We start from the raw sequence: 21495 nt of genomic DNA, 5'->3' as shown, positions 1-21495 counted from the left end.
ATCTAAACATTTGTGAGGCTCAGTACAAATGAAAAGACATCAGGTATGGAGGAAGCAATGTGATAGCCTGCGGTCATTTAGTGTGGATAATGAGGGAAATTTGTACACAAATCTAATAAAGGAAGGCTAGTTTCATTTTGCAAGAGAATGTCTTATTATGTGGATAGCGCATGAATGAAGCTAATTTCATGATACAAGAGGACAATAACAAAACACTGTTTTAAATTATGCAAGACTTATGTAGTCAGAACAGCTGGTATTCTGCTGGTAGGAAAAGGTACCTGTCAAGCCAAATTTAGTTGTGAAGGATGGATCAGAAAACGTGGGGTCAAATTTGTGCACATTAACAATGCAAATTGATAGCAATTACAAGCCTTGGCCCTTTAGTTAAATGACTGATATGCTTTTCAGGATTCTTTGCGGCATTCTTTTTCTAGCAGATATGTTTGTTTGTAGCATTACTATTTATTAAGTTGCAAACTTAATAACTATGGGTCCTTTTAGACCGTGCAATCTTCAGCTGTCCTTGCCCTCGAACAAGTTCTTATCAGCAAGATTAGCGATCGCTTGCTGTGCCTTTACATAGCAGAATTAACTGAGCGTCTAGGCCACATGAATGATCCAGGTGTCGTTCGTGTGGCAATTGCTATCAGCCGCACATCTGTTTACATAGGGAGATGTGCTGCTGCTAAACAATGATTTATAGTGCTGTTCAAAAAGATGCCATCAGCCGAAGAATGGGCCTTTTCCTGTTCCTCGGCTGATCGCTGAAGTTTTTAAACGGGTTGATTATCGACAGAATGTGTGTTTCCAGCAATGCTTTTTTTCTAATCAGCCCATGTAAAAGGGCCGTACGTATAAGGTCTCAAAATTTTCAATAGTAGTGTATGTGGCATAGTCAAGTATTACATTAAAGAGCTTGTCTAACAAAGACCATTAACCCTTAGGGGACACAGCCAGTTTTGGCGTTTGACACGGCCAAATTTTTCAAATATGACTTTAAGCATCAATAACTTTGGAATGCTTTTACCAATCCCTGTGATTCCAAAATAGTGTTTTTTTGTGACATATTCTACTTTGTTAGTGGTAAATTTGGGTTTATAGCTTTAGAATTTTTTGTGAAAAACTCCAAAATGTCTGCCAAAAAGGAAAATAGTAATACTACATAAGTTATTTATTAATTCATATCTAGAACATGTCTATTTTATATTAACAGTATTTGGTGAACATGTACTTACTTTTTTAGGATGTTAGTAGAGGCCATAAATGTTTGTTAGCAATTTTCAGATTTTTCCTGAAAATTTCAAACTGAGAAATTTTTTAGGCACCAGTTCAGTTTTGGAGTATATTTTAGAGGCCTGTATACTATCATGTATACCCCCATAATATACCCCATTTTAAAATTTTAACATTTAAGGTAGCTTCACACATACTGGATTCGCAGCGGATTTCACGCTGCGAGTTTGCAGAGAAATCCGCTGTTGATCCTGATAGTGTGAAGTGAATGGGTCACATACCCGCAGCAGAATTTTCATTCCGCTGCCAGTATGTGACCCGGCCCCTTTAACATCCCACAGCCCCCGGCCCGGAGCTTACATTAACTGCTCGGCGCTGCGGCTGTGTGTGAGGCTTCCGGCTGCCCTCGCTTCCCATCAGCCAATCAGTGCACTTGGCAGCGTGAAATCCGGTACGTGTGAAGCTACACTCATACTTTTAACCCTTTGGGCATTTCACAGGAATTAACTGCAAAGTAGGTGAAAAATTTTTCCCACATCAATTACCGTTACCAATCCACCAATGCCGGCAATTGTCGATGCTGGATCCCCTCTGGGGGTCCAGTGGCAGTTACACTAGACTGTCAGCTATCAGCTGACAGTTTAGTTGCAGCTCCCGGTCACTGTGTAAGCAGTGAGCATCTGAAGCAGGTCAGTTATAGAAGGTCCTCGTGCTGAAACTAACCTGCTACAAGGACGTATTATAAGTACCTGGTGCAGCTAGGGGGTTAAGGTATATGAAGATTGAAAGAATAGTATGCATTGGATGCCACACAGATGACTAGTAGAGATGAGTGAACCTCATGCATTCTCGAGTCCATCCGAACCCGAACGTTCGGCATTTGATTAGCTGTGGCTGCTGAACTTGGATAAAGCCCTAATGTTGTCTGGAAAACATGGATACAGCCAATGACTGTGTCCATGATTTCCACATAGCCTTAGGGCTTTATCCAACTTCAGCAGCCACCGCTAATCAAATGCCGAATGTTCGGCTTTGGATGAACTCGAACATGCTGGAGGTTCGCTCCTCTCTGATGACTAGCCATCCCTGTAATACAAGGATGTCTTGAGTTCATCAGAAGACTCTATTTCCCCTGCAAGTATCCCTGCACATCAAGTGATTTTCTGGCTGCAGCTTCCCACATGCAAGATCAATTGTTTGCCTGGAGCTGTCTCATTCTGAAAGGTGTTGTTTCTGATGCAACCCCTTTAGAGTAAAAGTATTATTACAATTTCCAGTTGATGAGCCTATTAGAGTATACAGTAAGAAAGTGGGGGAGGGTTGCACGAGTCATCGATGAATCGATTGTGGTGCCCTTTTGGCTTGTTAGCTGTATATTCCCTCCCATTTGCATGCGGAGATGTGTTATCACAAGCAACGTTAAGGTGGATTAAATATAACTATAAGCTGACAGACTTGTTACACATATTGTCCTTTCAGCTGATAATCGCTCCAAACTTATTGAGACCATACATTTCGATTCGAGATAGGGCTGAGATATAAAATCTAGGCTATTGGGTCATATTCCCTTTATCAGTCTGAGACCATTATTTACCCATAGTAACCAATTGAAGCTTACATTTCAAATTACCAGGGCAATTCCAGAAAGCAAAGCTGAGCTGTGGTTGGTTTCTATGAGCATATCAGGTTTTTGTCTCATATTGATAAAGCTGGGCCTGTTGTTTAAATCAGTGATTGTTAAACATTTTAAAGAATTCATTTTATTTTTGTTTTATATTCCGCTGCACTATGGATTTCAGTGTTCATTTTGGCCACTACACCTAATAAGCTGATGTTTCTTGTTCTGTATAAAACTTCCTAGCAGCCATTTCATTATTATAACAAGAAATACAATGAAAGGTGACACCTGTGTATGGATACAGTGTCAGACCATTCACAAGTGAGAGTCTGATTGTGGTGTTTCTTCGTGTAATGGGTGATTTTACAGAATTTAAAATAAAAATTCTGCACCCATAGCCTCTTCTTACTTTCTTATCTCCTCTTCTAAAATCATTTTATATTTTTAGTACGTTTGTTTAGTCAAATGTATATTTATTTTTTAATCCTAAAATTTTATTTTTAAATTTCTTTTGCCTTGTAACATTGCAGTTAATTGCATTGCAATAAAAAAATTGCTGTTTTTCTTTATAAAGGGGGTTTACCGGAGACTAAAAATACATTGCCTTAATAAAGTTATGTTATATTTAAAATATAACTTTTTTTTTTTTTTTTTTTAAAGTGTTGTTTTTTTTCATTTACATATACACTTCCATTGACTGGCAGCAGTAAGGGGCGACATGTCCCCCTCTGCTGCCACTGTTTGTTTTGTTTTAGGAATGCCAGGACTATCCCCTGGTCAAGTACTGGCACACGCCCCCTTTCCTGTGTACCATATATTCTTATATACAGTTCCTGGGGTTGAGGCTGCCTGGCACGGTCTCTGTATGGGGCAGCCTCTACACAGCAAGCGATGGTCGCAAATACACCTGTCTACAAATCATTGTCTTCTCCTTTTGGGGAGAGTCTAGCTTGATTAAAATCCTTCAATGGATTGGACATTGACTTACAGGGTAGTATCAATACACTTTTTCTTCTAAAGGACAGCTTATTTACATAACTTTTTCCAATGAGCATTGCCTGTAAAGGTCCCCATATACTTTGTCTGTGTATGGGGCCATCCTATGTATGATTTTCTTTTTTTGCTTTTATTTTTGAGTTGTTCCACAGTATTCCCAATGTTCAAGCTCAAAACTTGATCCCACCTTCTCTGCAATATATTCATGCACCAAACTCCAGTAATCCCTCAAAGAATCACAGAACCACATGTGCCCCATTCCAGCCCCCCCTTCGCCACATCTTGGACACTCTTTGCCTGACCCCTTTATTCTCAGAGATTAGCCTCCAGCTTACTATTCCTCTCCCCAGAGAAAATGGGGAAGACCGGATAAATACCTGACATTTATGAAAGGTGTGTGGCCACCATAAAGGGATAATCTCTGCTGGGGTGGGGGGTCGATTGAGCACACCTTCTAAGGTTCAGAAGTGTCTGACTGCCATTTGTATTTGCCTGTTTTAACCCTAATATGGCAAAAGTAAAGAAAATGCTATTTTATTTACTGCCTATTGGAAATCCGCCCTACTTGGTAAAACGTTTACTAATGGCCGTTTTTCCATAGACTTCAGTATAACATATATTATTAAAGAAAAAAAATGACAAAATTTAAACCATAAAAGCTCTAGATGCCTTCACCAAGAAATTCTGCAAATTTTACACAGTTATGTCCACAACAAATGATTTTGATTGGATTTATTGCAGGTTAGGGTGCTAAATTGTTGGGGGGAGGGGGCTGCAGCAATTCTCTCCCCACCCTAAGTCAAGGAGGGAAACCACAACAAGCTGTGGGCACAATATGCTTGCAAATGTTCAGGCATCAAATCACAGGCATGTCTAAACCGTTGGATAAATCTGGGTTTTAATGTTGTACAGTATTACAGCAACCTTGACTGGCACAATGCTTGTTTATTTTTTCTCATAAGCCATCTGTAGAGCAATAAGTCTACAGAGTCTACAACATGTTTCTGCCCAACTTACTCAAGGGGACGCTGTCCTCCCATATAATGTTTTGGGAGCCATGCGCCAAGTATCCTAGTGGCCTGCCATCATTTTGAAACTGGAAAGCCCCTTTAAATAGTAGCAGATGTGTTTGTGTAGGCAAAGCTTAACCGTACACAGTACATCAAAGGCTACGGATACCTTCAACCTTGACTTAGTTTCTCTTACGCGGCATCTACAGGTCACTGTGAGTTCTGCTGTCTTTTTATATACTGTCCATGGGGTTCTCCCCTGCACACACTGCCTTGTGTCCACTTTCCTTCCTATCTACATGCTGTGTGAGTTGCCCACCAGGCATTCTCTCCCAAGCATCATCTGGTGTATTACTCCCCCTCCCTTTTAGTATTTCTAACTTTTCTTTATCTTTTCTGAATTGCAGTAAATAGTAGGAAGATTTTAATGTTGGCCAAACCGCCTACCATTTAATGCTTTGCTGTCAAACTGTGGTCCTCCAGCTGTTTCACAGCTACCATTCCCATCATGATGGAAATTGTAGTTTTTCAACTTACTCTGATGACAAATATATTTAAACAAAAGCCTCATCCATTTTGTTTTCAGAGCAGATACATTATCCTTTCTCCCCAATAAGAACACAGCTGAGTGTGCATGGGTCATCTGAAAATGATCTATTGTTTAAATCAACCTTTTATGTTTTTTTGTGGTTATTTCATTTTACTACCTATAACAACAAATTAATCCAAAATTTTGGCCCTTTTATTTTGGGCAGTAGACCTCAAAATAAGTTGATGTCCCTCTGATCGTAAACAGGATTACAGTAAAAGTTGGTATCATTATAAGATGGGATCAAGCCAATCATAGCCTTTCCCCACTCTGCACAATGACCTTCCTTATGCCCCTATTCCACGAGTCGTTTGGAGGAGCAAACGAGCGCTATTAGCGCTCGTTTGCTCCTCGTTCCCCGCTCGCTGCCGCCGCTATTCAACGCGGCTGCAGCAAGCGGGAGGGGGCGGCGGGTAGCGGCGGGGGGGCTGCCCGGGGGATCGCTCATCGTCCGGGTAGCCCATAGGATATAGCAGCGTCTGCTGCCAATGCTCCTATTCAACGGAGCGACGGCAGCAGATCGCTGCTATATCAGTCGCTTGTTTTTCAACATGTTGAAAAGCGACTGCAACGATCAGCCGACATGAACCTTGTCGGCTGATCGTTGCACTCTATTCCACGGGACGAATATCGTTCGTAGCGGCCGATATTGGCCAAATACGAACGATATTGCTCCTCTAAACGACCCGTGGAATAGGGCCTTTACATACTAATAGAAGATAAGAAAAACTGCTTTTTCCCTATAACAACCAACCAACACTTAAAATATCCTTTACATAATATAAAGTGTTAAAGGGAATGTATCAATTTTACCGATAATGAAACATATTTTTTCTAATCTGTTTTCTACAGTAATTTTAGTACATTGGTATAGGGGGCTTTCATCCTGGCAAACCTACTTTTAAATGGAGGATTATAACCTGATGATATGTCCCTATAGTGCATGGGGCACAAAGATTGAAGATAAGGTTCTTGCCTTCATCCTAATTAGGCATTTTGGCACCTTGGAGGTGGGGCTATGACCCTCAATGCACCAATTCACCGCTTCTAACTAGTATTCATTTGAAGGAATGGGCCAGGGTGGATTGTGCGCCAAAACAACTCTTTACCGTATTAAATAAACTGCTAATATGCTAATAATGACCCTGAGAATTAAAGTAAAGGCCCTATTCCACGGGTCGTTTAGAGGAGCAATTCGTCCCGTGGAATAGAGTGCAATGATCAGCCGACATCGTTCATGTCGGCTGATCGTTGCAGTCGCTTGTTTTTCAACATGTTGAAAAACAAGCGACTGATATAGCAGCGATCTGCTGCCGTCGCTCCGTTGAATAGGAGCATTGGCAGCAGGCGCTGCTGTATCCTATGGGCTGCCCGGACAATCAGCGATCCTCCGGGCAGCCCCCCCAGCAGCTCCCCACCGCCCCTCCCGCACTCACCCGCTCGCTGACGCCGTGTTGAATAGCGGCGGCAGCGAGCGGGGAACGAGGAGCAAACGAGCGCTAATAGCGCTCGTTTGCTCCTCCAAACGACTCGTGGAATAGGGGCATTAGGCTGGGTTCCCACAGCGTTTTTGCTGTCCAATTAACAAATTCGTTTAATGGAAAAAGCAGATGAAAAAAAATGATTGTGTGCATCCATTTTTCCATGACTTTTCATATTAAAAAAAAAATCAAAACGCATCCTTTTTTTTGCGTGCACTAAAACATTGTTTTTGATCCCTTTTTTTCATAATGGAAGATAATGGAGAAACACATCAAAATGTATACACACAAATGCATCCGTTTTTTCATCCCCCCCCCCCCCCATTAAACAGACAGCGAAATGCAGTGTGAACCCAGCTTTATTCAAAAATTCAGTGACATGCAAACATACAGGTATGTTGACTCTGGAGTGTAAAGGCTGTGTGGAAGTTAGGTAAAATGCGTAATCTTTTTATTTAAAGGTATACTAGTTTAGATTATTAAAAAAACACAAAGCATTTGTTCATTTGTCGCACCCCTCCTTCACATTCATACACAGGAACTTTAGCACAGCCGAGCATTCCTATGAAGGTAGGGCTAAGTTGCAGGCAGAGAGCAAAGTGGTTGGGCAGTGATTTTCTGTCACGCCTAACCTCTATCTCCATCGACCTCTATATCCATCTGTTAGTGGATAGTCAGGAGAGCCCCCAGACACCTTAGGGCCCTATTACACCAACAGATTATCTGAGAGATTTTTTTGAGACAAAGCCAGGAATTAACTATAAACAGAGAACAGGTCATAAAGGAAAGACTGAGATTTCTCCTCATCAAATCCAATCCTGGCTTTGGCTTACAAAAATCTGTCAGATAATCTGTTGGTGTAATAGGGCCCTTATACTGAAAGTCTAACATGCCGCAAGTGTCGTGTACAACTGTCTAAGGGGAATAGGGACCTTTTATAGTAGCTCTTGGTGAAGTGATTTTTCAGCCCACAGCCATTCCTCCCAATACACAAGCACGTTAGACTTGGCAGACGTTTACAAATGTTTTAATTGGTAAGGGAATGTTTATATTGAGTAAATCAGGCCGAATTCCGTGGTGGAGCTTTCCGCCTGCCTCAGTGTGCCATAGCCTGTCTATGGGAGAGCGCACGCTCCTCCACTGCTATTGCTCTCTGCTCAAAGAAGTGTCATACTACTACTTCGAGCACAGAGTGGAATGTGCTATTGTCAGACACCACTGGCAATGGCTGTTTTCCTGCAAGAACAAAGGATTGCATATGCCGATTCTTCTGTAACCAGACAACTGCCGTCAAGGAGGGGCAGGTTGGTCCCTATATACATTGGACACTTGTCTAGTCTTGCTGAAAATGGCGGTTTTGGCTAACTTTCATTTGAACCAAGTGAATATACATTTTTACAGTGTCTATTTAAATCAGGAATGGGGAACCTGAAGTCCTCCAGCTGTTACAAAGCTACAATTCCCATAATACCTGGAAAGCCAAAGCTGAGAATTTTATAAAAATGTGTGTGAAAATGTGTTTTCTAATTGTTTGAAAGAAGTTTCTGAATATACATTGATGGGTCTGTCTTTAGAGGAACACCACTGGGACCTCTGCCCACCTCTATTCCAGCACAATGAAGGGTTAGCTGAGCTGTACTGTTTGTAAAGACAAGCCAGTGCACTTGGTCAAAAATAGTATCTGGTCTGTATATTCTGTAAAAAGTTTACTTATTGCAGATTAACCTGCCCTGAGGATAACTCATCAATGTATATTTTTGAAATTTTGAAAATGAAAAATGAAAGGGAAACTGTCACATTTAGCCTGAGCTGATTCACTAAATCCTGTCCCACAAAGATTATATTTATATAACATTGTGGACAAGGATTTAGTGTGATTTGCCACTTATACACTATAACATAATGCATAGGATTACATAGTATTGACTGCAGCTCACTGCTCCCCCATTTGCTCATACGGTAATCTCAACAGGTATAGAAAATGTAAGGCCAACGTCACACCTTCAAAAAACCTCCATATTGGACAGAGCAGTAATATGATACTGGAAGAATTAAATTAACTGTTCACTTTCAAAATGACTTTAAATTCCTTTAAAAAAGTAGAAAAAATTATATTAGTTTCGTTTGGCATGTGCATATTTTCCCCTTTTTCAGTCATTAACAGCATAAAGTATGGATGAATTAATCTTGCAGAAATCCATGTGGTATCTGCAATAATAACCCCATTCAGATGAGCAGAACTTCCTCTGCAACAAATCTACTGCACGTCACTTGCTAATATAGCTGCCCCCATATTCATGCACAAAACAGAACAAAAAGGTGAGAAAATCCAAGCAAAAAGGTTATATATATAGATAGATAGATTTGAATCTATTTAAGTAACTTAAAATGCTACCTAAAGTATATCTGCTTCTTGAAGGTTGCCCACCACAGCTTTCCAGGTGCATTGCTGCCACCTGCCTGCTACTAAGTGAGCTAAAGGAATTATAGGAGTCAGGAAAAGGACCATTTGCACCTTCTGCATGTTCTCCCTGCTTTCAGTTTTGCAGGCTTATCTTGTGGTCCTAGTCCATGTTCCATATATTTCAGTGATTTTTTTTTAAAAATTTGATATTTTTCTGGACATTGCACGGAGATGGTATTGATATCAGCTGCTTGGCAACATACAATCCCAAAGGCCATTGACTCAACTGTTTAGTACCAGAGACATAACATCCCTCATAACTCCTTTCCGTATGCTTAATGTCACACAAGAACAGTATCCTGGTTCCAGGCCATTTTAGACACAGGGACAAGTGGATAAATCTTTATTTGATGTATTATTACTTTGGGATTAGACAAGTGGTTAAAATAACTGAACTTATCTTGTGCTGTGACTCATGGTCCCGACCTTTTGCAAAATGATTTCAAATGTCAGCTAATAAGCAAATTGTTAAAAGGAGCTGTCAGCAGGGAATCCTTGTCTGCACATTATATAACACGTGGCTTCAGATGCTTCCTTTCTGGCCTTATATACATGGCACAGTGGCAGTAATGGTCAGGTTAGCTGCAGCATTTGCAGACAAATGAAAGAGGAGGTAGCTGGGAAAGGATATAATGGCATTAATCAGTGTGTGTAATAGTGCGTTTACACAGAGAGATTTATCTGACAGATTTTGGAAGCCAAAGCCAAGACTGATTTTGAAAAGAGAAGAAATCTCAGTCTTTCCTTTTGACTTGCTACCTGTTTATAGTCTGTTCCTGGCTTTGGCTCCCAAAATCTGTCGGATAAATCTCTCTGTGAAAACGAACCATAATGCTAAGTTTACATGAGGCAATTATTGGCCCGATCGTACGATTAACGATTTCGAAGTAACGATTTTTTTTAAATAACGATCAGTGTTTAGACGGTACGATATATCGTACGCAGCCCGGTCCCCCGCTCATCCGCAGCCCGGCCCCACGGTCAACCGCAGCCCCCTGCGCCGCTCCGATCGCCACCCGCCGCTCCGATCGCCAACGCCGCCTCGGCCATGACCATACTTTACCTGCTCCGCGTAGCAGGTCTTCCACATCCCCGACTCCGCTCTTCAGTGCACTGATTGGCTGAAGAGGGTAGCCGGGAATTTCAAACGGCTCCTCTTCAGCCAATCAGTGCTGCCTTGCATTGATTGGCTGAAGAGGGGAGTCGGGAATTTCAAACGGCTTCTCTTCAGCCAATCAGTGCTGAAGAGGAGCTGTTTGAAATTCCCAGCTCCCCTCTTCAGCCAATCAGTGCACTGAAGAGGGGAGTCGGGGATGTGGAAGACCTGGTACGCGGAGCAGGTAAAGTGTGGTCACGGCGGGGGCGATCGGAGCGGCGTGGGTGGCGATCAAGCCGGCACAGGGGGCTGCGGGGGTCCGGGCTGCCAGACTATTGCGCGACGACTGTTTATACGGAACGATCGGCGAATTTTTTATGAACGATGATTTAAGAACCTGTTAAAAGATCAAAATGAACGATTTCTCGCTCGTCGTTCAATCGTTCGCTGCGTTTACACGTACGATTATTGTTCGAATTCGATCGTTATTGTGCAAATTCGCATGATCGTTCCGTGTAAACCCAGCATAAGGGACTTATATCTACTCCCTGTAAATAGAGATCTATAAGGGGGTTCCTATTAGACATCACGATTTTTAGCAATTAATAAACAATCACAAACAAGGCTATCATTAACCTGAAATCGTTCTCCATATTACAGAAAACAACGCCGTTCGTTACAATCGCTGCTATGATCCTTTAGGGTCCATTTACACAGAAAAATTATCTGACAGATTATCTGCCAAAGCCAGAAACAGACTATAAACAGAGTTTAGGTCATAAACTAAAGACTGAGATTTTTAAATCCACTCCTGGCTTCGGCTTCAAATCTTTGTCAGATGATCTGTAAGATAATCTTTCTGGGTAAATGGACCCTTACTCCATCTGATCCCAGCAAATAAAAGAATGATGTGGAATTACAGTGAACAATGATTTTGGTGTCAACACCCATTGAACGATTGTTACCTCCATTTACACAAAATGATTATCATTGAAATTTGAAACAAAAGAAAGGGAGTAAACATCCCCCATTTGTTAAAATGTCCTTTATACTTTTATAAGGGTCATGTTTGGTGATAAAACAAAGGCAATCCAGCTCACCACACCTGGGACAGGAGAAGGAATGCTCTGCAAATGATCGCTTTTACATTGATGATTTTTTACATATCTGTTTTCTATTGTTGATTGCTCTTTGTAGGAAATAATCATAATAATAATCATTTTGTGTTTCCTGATTCATGCAAGATATTTCAGTCTTTCACACATGCAGAACATACCTGGGCAATGTGACATTGGCAACCATTAAGTCTTTGCACTCCATGTTTTATTTCTGTGATTACCTTTCTAGATTTTCTTTTCTTTTTTTTTCTTTTTTTTTTTAGTGTTAGGTTTTTTTTTAATGTTCCTCCTGGATTCTTCCTCTCCTGCTGCCCATATTGCAATGTAATGTGCTGTACTATAATGGCACAGTATGAATAGTAGCCCACCATATTACATTATTGCTTAACCTGTTCATCTGGGAGCCATGCAAGAACAAACACATCTCCAAAATAGTTTCTCTTTTTTGAAATCGCTAAGATTAGAAGCTGGAGATGTTGTAATGTGGGCAACTTTAGGGGACATAGGAGAAAGCACACAAGTCAACACTTAACAGTGCAGTAACACTTGTCAGGCTAGTAAATACTGATTATAATGTAGTTTAGGTGGGTGGAATTTGGAAAATTCTATGATTGGGTCATTAATGATTTACTCTTTTTAAGTGAATCTGTCAGCTGCAGTTCACTTTCTAAACTGCTGACACTTAGATAGCTGTTAGGGCAAGGAAACACATGGGACCTTTCATATATCAATCTGCTTGCAGAGAATAAAAATGCACTTTATTTCCTCTCCTCTACACAGTTTAATTAAAGCCCCAGAAGTGCTGCAAACAAACACCTCTTAATGTGGCGGGGGGGAGAAGGAACGATTATCGTTCAAATTTTTACAACTATCACATTTGAGCGATAATCGTCTTGTGTAAACACTGCCAACGATCCACCGACGAGCTATAAATCATTCATTGTGATCTTTTAACATGCTGTTAAACCGTCGTTGATCGTTCGACGGAAGTTAGCAGATCGCTTCGTCTAAACAGTTTTTTACTGATTCACCCTATTGTAAGATGGGCTTAATCGATCTTAAAACGATCACAATAACTATTCTTTTAAACGATATATTGCTCCATCTAAACGCTGATCGTTATAAAAAACACATTACTTTGACATTAATTGCATCAAGCAGTTAATTGCTTGATTGGGCGAATTATCGCTCCGTGTAAAATGACCATAACTCCCCATCCCCTCCCTGACTGCTTGATTAATAGTCAGCTGGAAGCTGAGCCCCAAGCAGAGTCAGGGATGGGAGGGGAGAGAGGACACATTGCAGCAGCTCATTGGTTTGGTGAAACTGTTGTATTTTGCACAAAAAGGAAATAGAATTCTTCTACATTTTGGAAGCTCAGCTGGATATATGAATAATACCATGTGTCTCCTTGTCCAAACAGCTATTTAAGGCCCTATTCTCTTGCGTGAAACTGCGCAGTGTATAAGTAAAGTCCTGCAAAGATTTATACTTTCAGCATTCCCAGCATCATATTGATACATGACGCAGGGACAGCTTCACGCTACATAACCTTTGTGGATCACCGAGTTTGAGAATAACCTAGTGACAGATTCACTTTAAGTCACTATGGTAATTATAAGAGATTTTATGTAAAGGGGTTGTGCAGTACCTCTCTTCTGCCCTATTTGACATTGGGAATGGAGAGATGCTGCTGCATGCCATGGGAGTACAGTTGCTGACGCAACCATTCGACACCTGACATGCATGTCCAATTCGAAATAATTGAACAAGTTGTGAAACCAGCTCGAGGTAATAGTGTTAACTTTGCAACTACCCTTTTAATTTAGCAGCAGCATTGTCTCTATCGGATGGGTTAGAAGAGAGAGGTGCTAAATACAAAACATGCTGTTTCACAATTTTAACAATTTTGTTTTTCATATGCCTGCAGGTTAAAGCTAAAAATTACGACAAAGTAGAGAAGGTGAGTTTGGTCTGTTTCCAGGCAGGTTGTGTTAACCTTATCCACAGTTAAGTGACATCATTATGACCACCAACTAATAACCAGAGTATCTGCTGTATGTAGCAACTAGAAGAACTGGGGGTGATTAAATAAGGTCCTGGTAGGTTGTTACAGGTATCTGGAGCCATGCTGAGTGCAGAGCATCCCACAGCTACTGGAGGGTGGGGAGTTATCCATAGAGTGAACAAGACGATTGAGGTGGTACCATAGATTCTTAAATGGATTCAAGTCTGGGAAGTTAGGGGAAGAGTAGTACATGGAAGTCGTGGTCATGTTCTTTTAACCAAAGTCAGACTCTTCTAGCCGTGTGACATGACATATTGCCTAGCTTGAAGAACCAATCTGTCCCTGTAAAGACAATCACCATGTCTTTGCAAGAAAGAATTTATACTTAAAGGAGAAGTCCAGCGAAAATTTTTATTAAAGCATTTTATTCCCCCCCAAAAGTTATACAAATTACCAATATTCACTTATTAGGAAAATTCTTATAAAGTGCTTTTTTCCCTGCACTTACTACTGCATCAAGGCTTCACTTCCTGGATAAAATGGTGATGTCACGACCCGACTCCCAGAGCTGTGCGGGCTGTGGCTGCTGGAGAGGATGATGGCAGGGGGATGCTCAGTGTCCCTCCAGTGCCCTGTGTCCCTCAGTGTCCCCCTGCCATCATCCTCTCCAGCAGCCACAGCCCGCACAGCTCTGGGAGTCGGGTTGTGACATCACCATTTTATCCAGGAAGTGAAGCCTTGATGCAGTAGTAAGTGCAGGGAAAAAAACACTTTATGTGCATTTCCTGTAATAAATGTATATTGGTGATTTGTATAACTTTTGGGGTGCAATAGAATACTTTAATAAAATTTTTGGCCAGACTTCTCCTTTAAATTTGTTGCGATGACTTTTCACAGGCATAGACCAAAATTCTGCCACCACCAGCTTATGTTCATTGAGCAGTGGTTACAGAGTGTTTGTTCTCTGATGTCTCTCAGCTGACATGCCAACATCCATCTATTTGACAAAGCAGATAAGCTAACACATCCCTTTTTGCAACTGATAAGTCGCCCCATTTGCCAATGACAGTATTGGGTGATATGTCATCTCAAAAAACCTTACTGAGCTACACGCCACTGGCATTGAAAGTAGGAAGTGGCCATAATAATGTGTCTTGACTGTGTAAATAGAATGCTGCCTGTATTGTTTATACATGTACCCCAATCAGCCATAACATTTATACCACTGACAGGTAAAGTAAGTACCTTTATCTCCAAAAGAGGTAGGATATACACTACTCACAAAAAAGATAGGGGTATTTGACTTGCAGGTGAAATTTATGAAAAACATAAAAAGTTCACACCACAGGGCTATTATGTCATGAAAGTAGAAGTATGCAATGATGATTTACTTATCTCAATGTATTGAAACAAAAGCCAACAACAGTAGTGCGTATACTCCCAACAAAAAAGTCACTGTCTAAATAACTTGTCATTTGCCTTTGAGCATTAATTACACCTTGATGATAACGTCTCATGCTGTTCACAAGCCAACTTATTGTCTGCTGAGGCATGGCGTCCCATTCTTCTAGTAGCAGCTGCAGTGGCTGATGCATAGCACTCTCCCTGATGTCCCCAACGCCTTTAGTGGCCATCATGCTCAGCATGAATTGGCTTTCATTAGTGAACAGCACTAAGGCCTACTGGTCTCTCGTCCAGCATAGATGGAGACCGCTATGCATTAGCCACTTTTGCCTTTGGTGATGGTGTTACAGTGCGGACAGGTGTGTCTAGTCAATACAGAACTGCTCTACACTTTGTAAATGGTACAGTGATAGGCCCATACTGCCTGAATAACATCATTAATCCACTCATTATTAGAGATGAGCGAACCTCGAGCATGCTCGAGTCCATCCGAACCCGAACCTTCGGCATTTGATTAGCGGTGGCTGCTGAACTTGGATAAAGCCATAAGGCTATGTGGAAAACATGGATATAGTCATTGGCTGTATCCATGTTTTCCAAACAACCTTAGAGCTTTATCCAAGTTCAGCAGCCCCCGCTAATCAAATACCGAACGTTCGGGTTCGGATGGACTCGAACCGAACCCAGTTCACTCATCTCTACTCTTTATGCCTCTTACTGAACAACACAGGCCTAGTTTCATCTTCATGGACGACAGTGCTCCAGCTCATTGATATTACATCATTAGTGAATGGCTGCTAAAGACTGGGGAACCTCAAATGGAGTTGCCATCTCCAGAACTGAATCCTATAGAAAACCTATAGGATCAGCTGAGCCACCGCATAGAGGATCATAACTCTGTACCCCAAAACCTCAATGACCTGAGGGCCGCCCTTAAAGAATGATGGAATGCCATGTCTCAGCAGACAATAAGTGACTTGGGAACAGCATGGGAAGTTGTTGTCAAGCTGTAATTGATGCTTAAGGCCACATGACAAGTTATTGAGACATTGATATTTTTGTTGGAATATACCCCCCCCCCCCCCCTCTACTGTTGTTGGCTTTTGTTTCAATAAATAATTTAAGATGAGGAAATCATATAGCATGCTTCTACTTACATGCCCTATGTTCAAGATATAATATCACTGAACTTTTTAAGTTTTCCATAAATTTCACCCTTAAGTATCAACTAACCTTTTGTGAACAGTGTATTAGGCACCATACAAACTGTCAGGTTGTAAAGTTGATGTGTTGAAAGCATGAAAAAATAGGCCAAGCATAAGGCTCTAAGTGACCGTGACCAAATTGTGATAGGTTTCTAGGTCTGAGCATCTCCAAAATGGCAGGTCTTCTGGGGTGTTCCCAGTTTTCAGTGGTTAGTTCCTACTGAAAGTAATCCAGAGAAGGTCCTAGTTACATGATTTATTGTAGATGCTCATTGGTCTCTGATGCATATAGGAAAGAAGGTTAGCCTGTCTGGTCCCAACAAAAAAGTTCCTGTAGCATTAAGTGTGGGAAAGGTACTTAGAAATGTGTCAGAAGAATTATGGCATCACAGCTCACTGTGCAGTTGTAAACTGGTCAGAGTACCCATGCAGACTCTTGTCCACCTTGCTTGAGAAAGTCATGCCAGAATACACTATATGAAAAAGACAACCCAGCAATGTCATGCTCTGGGCAATGACCTGCTGGGAAACTTTGGGTCTTGGCATCCATATGGATGTTTTAGTTAAAGTGACTGTACCACCAGGCCCAGGCTGAAGCACTTGAGGCGGGCCGTCCCACCCTTAGTGGGAGGAAACCCTAGCCCCTCTATGATAGGGTTCCATTGATTCTAATGGAGTCACATCATGGAGGGGCTGGAGTTTCTTCCCACTGGGGGTGGGTCAGCCCGCCTCCAGTGCATCAGCCTGGGCCTGGTGGTACAGTCACTTTAAACGTTCCACCTATCAAAACATTATACCAACCAGCTCCCCATGGCAGTGGCATTCCCTAGTGGTATGTTTCCAGTCACCCTGCAGAAATTGTTCAGGAATGGTTTGAGGAACATGACAAAGTGAATCATGAGTCAAAGGTATTGACTTGGTCTCAAGGTATCCAGATCTAATAATAGCCTGTCTGGAGGATATGCCATTACTTTGGTTGGATAATCTTTTCTGGAGTCCATACCTTGTTGGGTCAGAGACCTAATAAGCAGGTAGGGTTTAAAGGGGGAGATTAGTTATCCACAGCATAGGTAATCAGTCACTGATCTGCGGGGTTCCGACACCCCTGCCCATCAGCTGTTCAGTACCGACACTACACAGTGAAAGGGGCAGAAAGTAGTTTGCCCTGTTAACTCTGTTGCAGTGGCAATGCATAACTGCAGGTCACCTCCCATACAGCAGCTGTACTGCAGTACCCAGGTCTGGTCACTACACCGTGAACAGAGCCAACTGCTTCTGGCCTCATTCACTGTGTTGTGTGGGTACTGAACAGCTGATCAGTGACTGCTGACCTGTTCTGTGGAAAGCTGGTCATTCTGTTTTGCCTGGAAACCCCCTTTAATCTTATGACTGGCTTATGCTCACTATATTTCTAACTTACAGAAAGAAATAGATTCCGTACCTACTTGGCTTTAAAGGGAAACACATTAAGGAAACATGCTGCTACATCACCTACATGACGTCACCGAAAAGAGGGCCTCTGCTGCCTGCCACTCTGTGATGTCATGGAGATTACAGTGCTTTGAATCACGCTCAAATTGAATCACGCTCATCTGGGTGCGATTACAGCGCTGACACGCCAGGTGACCGTAACTACTTGCCGTACGGAAGATGCTTAATAAAAGTAAGTTTGCTGGTTATACCGGGCATGGAAGCGGGCTACATGAATATGTTCTAGAAGTGTGTTGGGTGATGTAGCAGCACGTTTCCTTAGCATTACAGGCATTTTTGAGTGATTGATTCCCCCAATTTTCCCCCAGAAAATTACTTGAAACTCATAAACATTCAGTAACCATTAGGGTTCACTTTGGTGTTTGATGGCTTTAGGGTATTTTAATGCAAATGTGAAATTCAATGAGTATACTACTTTCTACCTGCAGTTGTTTCAGAGATGTCTCATGAAAGTCCTACATATAGATCTGTGGAAATGTTACGTGTCATATGTACGGGAGACAAAAGGGAAGCTTCCAAGTTACAAGTAGGTATCAAGAGAATCATCATTGCCCTTTTATGTCTGGTTTATAGAAACTTTGGTTTACTCTAGCTGTACAACCCTATGGCTGCCAGCGCATTCTAAACAGGTTATAAACAGGCCCCCAAATTTTTTTAACTTAATGTATATAGCCTCTAAAGCTTAATGGTCCTCTTTTAAAGAATTTCTGTGAGTAGGTTTCTGCTGCCTTATATAAGGGTAGCGTAAGCTAGTGAAAGAGAAGCTGAACAGAATGATGTATTACTTACATTGTTCTGTGCTGTTTATGCAGAGATATGTTCCTGAATAATATGGACAATAAGTAGTCCTCTCCATGATGTGCATGTGCTCAGTAGTCCTGGATATTCATGAGCACCAATACTCTCTTCCCACCAGCTACATATTTGTCTATTCTGTATGGCATCTGGAGGGCAGAGGGAGTGGCTCAGCACAAAGCCCATTCTTCTGCATATCAGGAGGTTTTTCCAGGACATTCCCACTAGTTTTAATGCTTATTCACACCTACATTGTACTATGGCGCTGTGCTACCTCTGAGTAAGGATATGTTCACACAAAGCGGCGGAATTCCACGGAGGGTCTCTCTTCAACGGAATCCCACCTGCCTCAGTGTAACAGTGTCTCTGTGGAAGGGCTCGCGTGCCTCTGCTCCCGACGCTCCCTGCTTAAAGAATTGACATGTCCCACATTTGAAGATAACCCATTTGAAGATTAAAGGGGTAGTGCGGTGTAAAACCTTTTATTACTAAATGACACACATTACAAAGTTATACAACATTGTAATGTGTGTTATTTAAGTGAATGGCCCCGTGGATGTGGAAGTGTGATACAGTATACTTACGGAATCACTCTCGATCTCTGCCGCCATCTTGGGATGATCACATCATCTTCAGGAGGCCGGCCTGACTGCTCCAGCCCTCCATCACGGCGGCCCCCCTCCAGCGCGTCATCAGCTGCGATTGGCTAAGCATAACAGAAGACGCCTGGGGCTTCTGTTATACTCAGCCAATCGCGGCTGAGCAGCTGATGATGCGCTGGAGGGTGGCCGCCGTGATGGAGGGCTGGAGCAGTCAGGTCGGACTCCTGAAGATGATGTGAACGTCCCAAGATGGCGGCCGGGGTCGACAGTGATTCAGTGAGTATATTGTATCACACTTCGGGTCCACGCTCGGGGGGGGGGGTTTAACATGGGGAAGGGGGCATTCACTTAAATAACACACATTACAATGTTGTACACTGCAGTACCCCTTTTCAACCTTTCCTTATTGTAGCTTTAAAGTAAAATCATTCAGGACTTGTTGACTTGTGCGCTATTAAAACCTTATTGCCAAATTAAAGCAACTAAAAAGCTATTTGTCTTTTTCAGGGAAAAAATGGCTCAGGCATATGACTTTGCGCTTGATAAAATTGGCATGGAAATTATGTCCTACCAGGTAATTGCTCTTCATAATCTAGAGACACCGCTGTGTGCAGCTTCATTACGGTCAGGCTAACTCTATTTTGTTTCCTTCACAGATATGGGTGGATTACATCAATTTTTTGAAAGGAGTGTAAGTCTATTCTGTCATTTCTAAAACTGTAACTGGCAATGCTTTATTGACATATACCCCACCAGCTGCTCCAAAATAGATCAAATTCCTGGCAGCTGACTAATCGAGGGTCTGACATGTATAGCCTTTTAGCGTGTGTCCATATTAGCATTTGTAATAACTTCACCCCTTAGTGCTTAATAATATGTTCCTTACATATGTACATTTCATAGCAGAACAAAAGAAGCATTTTTGATAACATTAGGAAACAATCATACAGGGTTTTGATCTGCGATGATCCGGACATGGCATACATGGTTTGCCTTCCTTTAACTTCGGAGCGGATCTATTAATTTATCTGAGCATTTAGGTTTGGAGCTATTAATTGGAAGCGAGTATGTTTTGCTTATAGGTAAGTTCACCTTTTGGTTAAAAAAGGAGTAGTCTGGCATGTGAAAAATATATATTATATATATATTACTGAGGCCTTAGAATAATAAAATAAAATCTTATACCTACCTACCCACACTCCCCTGGAGCAACTGGTATCCTTCTGGTCTTCCTCTGCCTGCTTTTGAGACAAGAGCTGGGCCTACCCACCCTGTTCAACATGTGACACCACTTAGGCCAGTGATTGGCTGAGTGGCTGCTCTATTTTCTGAAGCAGGCAGAGGACTGAGAGCTGTAGGGGGACCAGGGTAGGTAAACATATACATATAACCTATTTTTGTATGGTCTCAGAAATATATATATATTGTTTGTAAAATGACAGAATACCCCTTTTAACTTGATTTCCATATCTCCAAATTGTGCTGGCAGGTTTCCCATATAAATCAGTCGGGCTTTAATGCACTAATGCTAATGGGGCAATTACTGAAAATGTGCACAAGTCAACCACACCAAGGATTCCAGTCACTATTATTCTACTTTTTGTGACCAGTTTAAAGTGAACTTCCACTTCCTGTGCTAATATCTGCAATAATAGATAATAAGCAGAGAAGTCTGGCAGCAGCATAGACATGAGATTCACGAATTCTAAAGTGCAACATGAAAGAGACCTGCACGTACAAAGCAAGTGTAACATAAACGGATGATCTTACTTGCATTACACTTCAAGTTTTAATGGATGGAGATAACAAAAACATTTTCTGTAAAACAATAAAATAACAGGAAGAAATGCTGTATGGTGAAAACGCATTCTCAGTTCTTACTAATGGAATATACAGTATATTGAATTCTCAATATAAATCTGGGTTTTGTCATCCTTTTGTACTGACTTGGGCATCCACATGCAGCGAAGGATTAGCCGCTCCGTAAGATCAAGTCTCAGGTCATACTGAATGATACGCGTGACTACACAGTGATGTCTGTTCGATTTGTTCACAATTAGGGAAGCTGTGGGATCCTACGCAGAAAATCAAAGAATCACAGCCGTCCGCAGGGTTTACCAGAGAGGTTGTGTCAATCCCATGATTAACATTGAGCAGCTCTGGAGAGATTACAACAAGTATGAGGAGGTAATGTGTGCAGCAGGGATCCGGCATTATCCCAAGTGGCATTCAAGAGGTTTCCACTATGTAACCCACTCTTGTCTTATCTACAGGGTATTAATGTTCACCTAGCAAAGAAAATGATAGAAGATCGGAGTAGAGATTACATGAATGCCAGGAGGGTTGCAAAGGTAAGAACCAGGCAAATTATTTTGGCATACT

At 41.7% G+C, this 21495-nt stretch overlaps 1 protein-coding gene across 1 annotated transcript in view; it reads left to right on the top strand.

Moving 5' to 3' along the window:
* The window catches only part of CSTF3 (cleavage stimulation factor subunit 3), a 62185-nt gene that overhangs the window by 30703 nt on the left and 9987 nt on the right, over positions 1-21495 (top strand). Inside the window, exons 4-9 of the mRNA XM_069965790.1 lie at positions 13539-13571; positions 18145-18242; positions 19621-19687; positions 19770-19804; positions 21174-21300; positions 21387-21464. Coding sequence (XP_069821891.1) covers positions 13539-13571; positions 18145-18242; positions 19621-19687; positions 19770-19804; positions 21174-21300; positions 21387-21464 — 438 coding nt within the window. The remainder of the gene's footprint in view (positions 1-13538; positions 13572-18144; positions 18243-19620; positions 19688-19769; positions 19805-21173; positions 21301-21386; positions 21465-21495) is intronic.

This window comes from Dendropsophus ebraccatus, chromosome 4 (assembly GCF_027789765.1).
Source record: "Dendropsophus ebraccatus isolate aDenEbr1 chromosome 4, aDenEbr1.pat, whole genome shotgun sequence".
Classification (NCBI taxonomy): Eukaryota; Metazoa; Chordata; class Amphibia; order Anura; family Hylidae; genus Dendropsophus; species Dendropsophus ebraccatus.
Note: the sequence above shows the minus strand (reverse complement) of the source record. Positions and strands in the feature narration are given on the sequence as shown.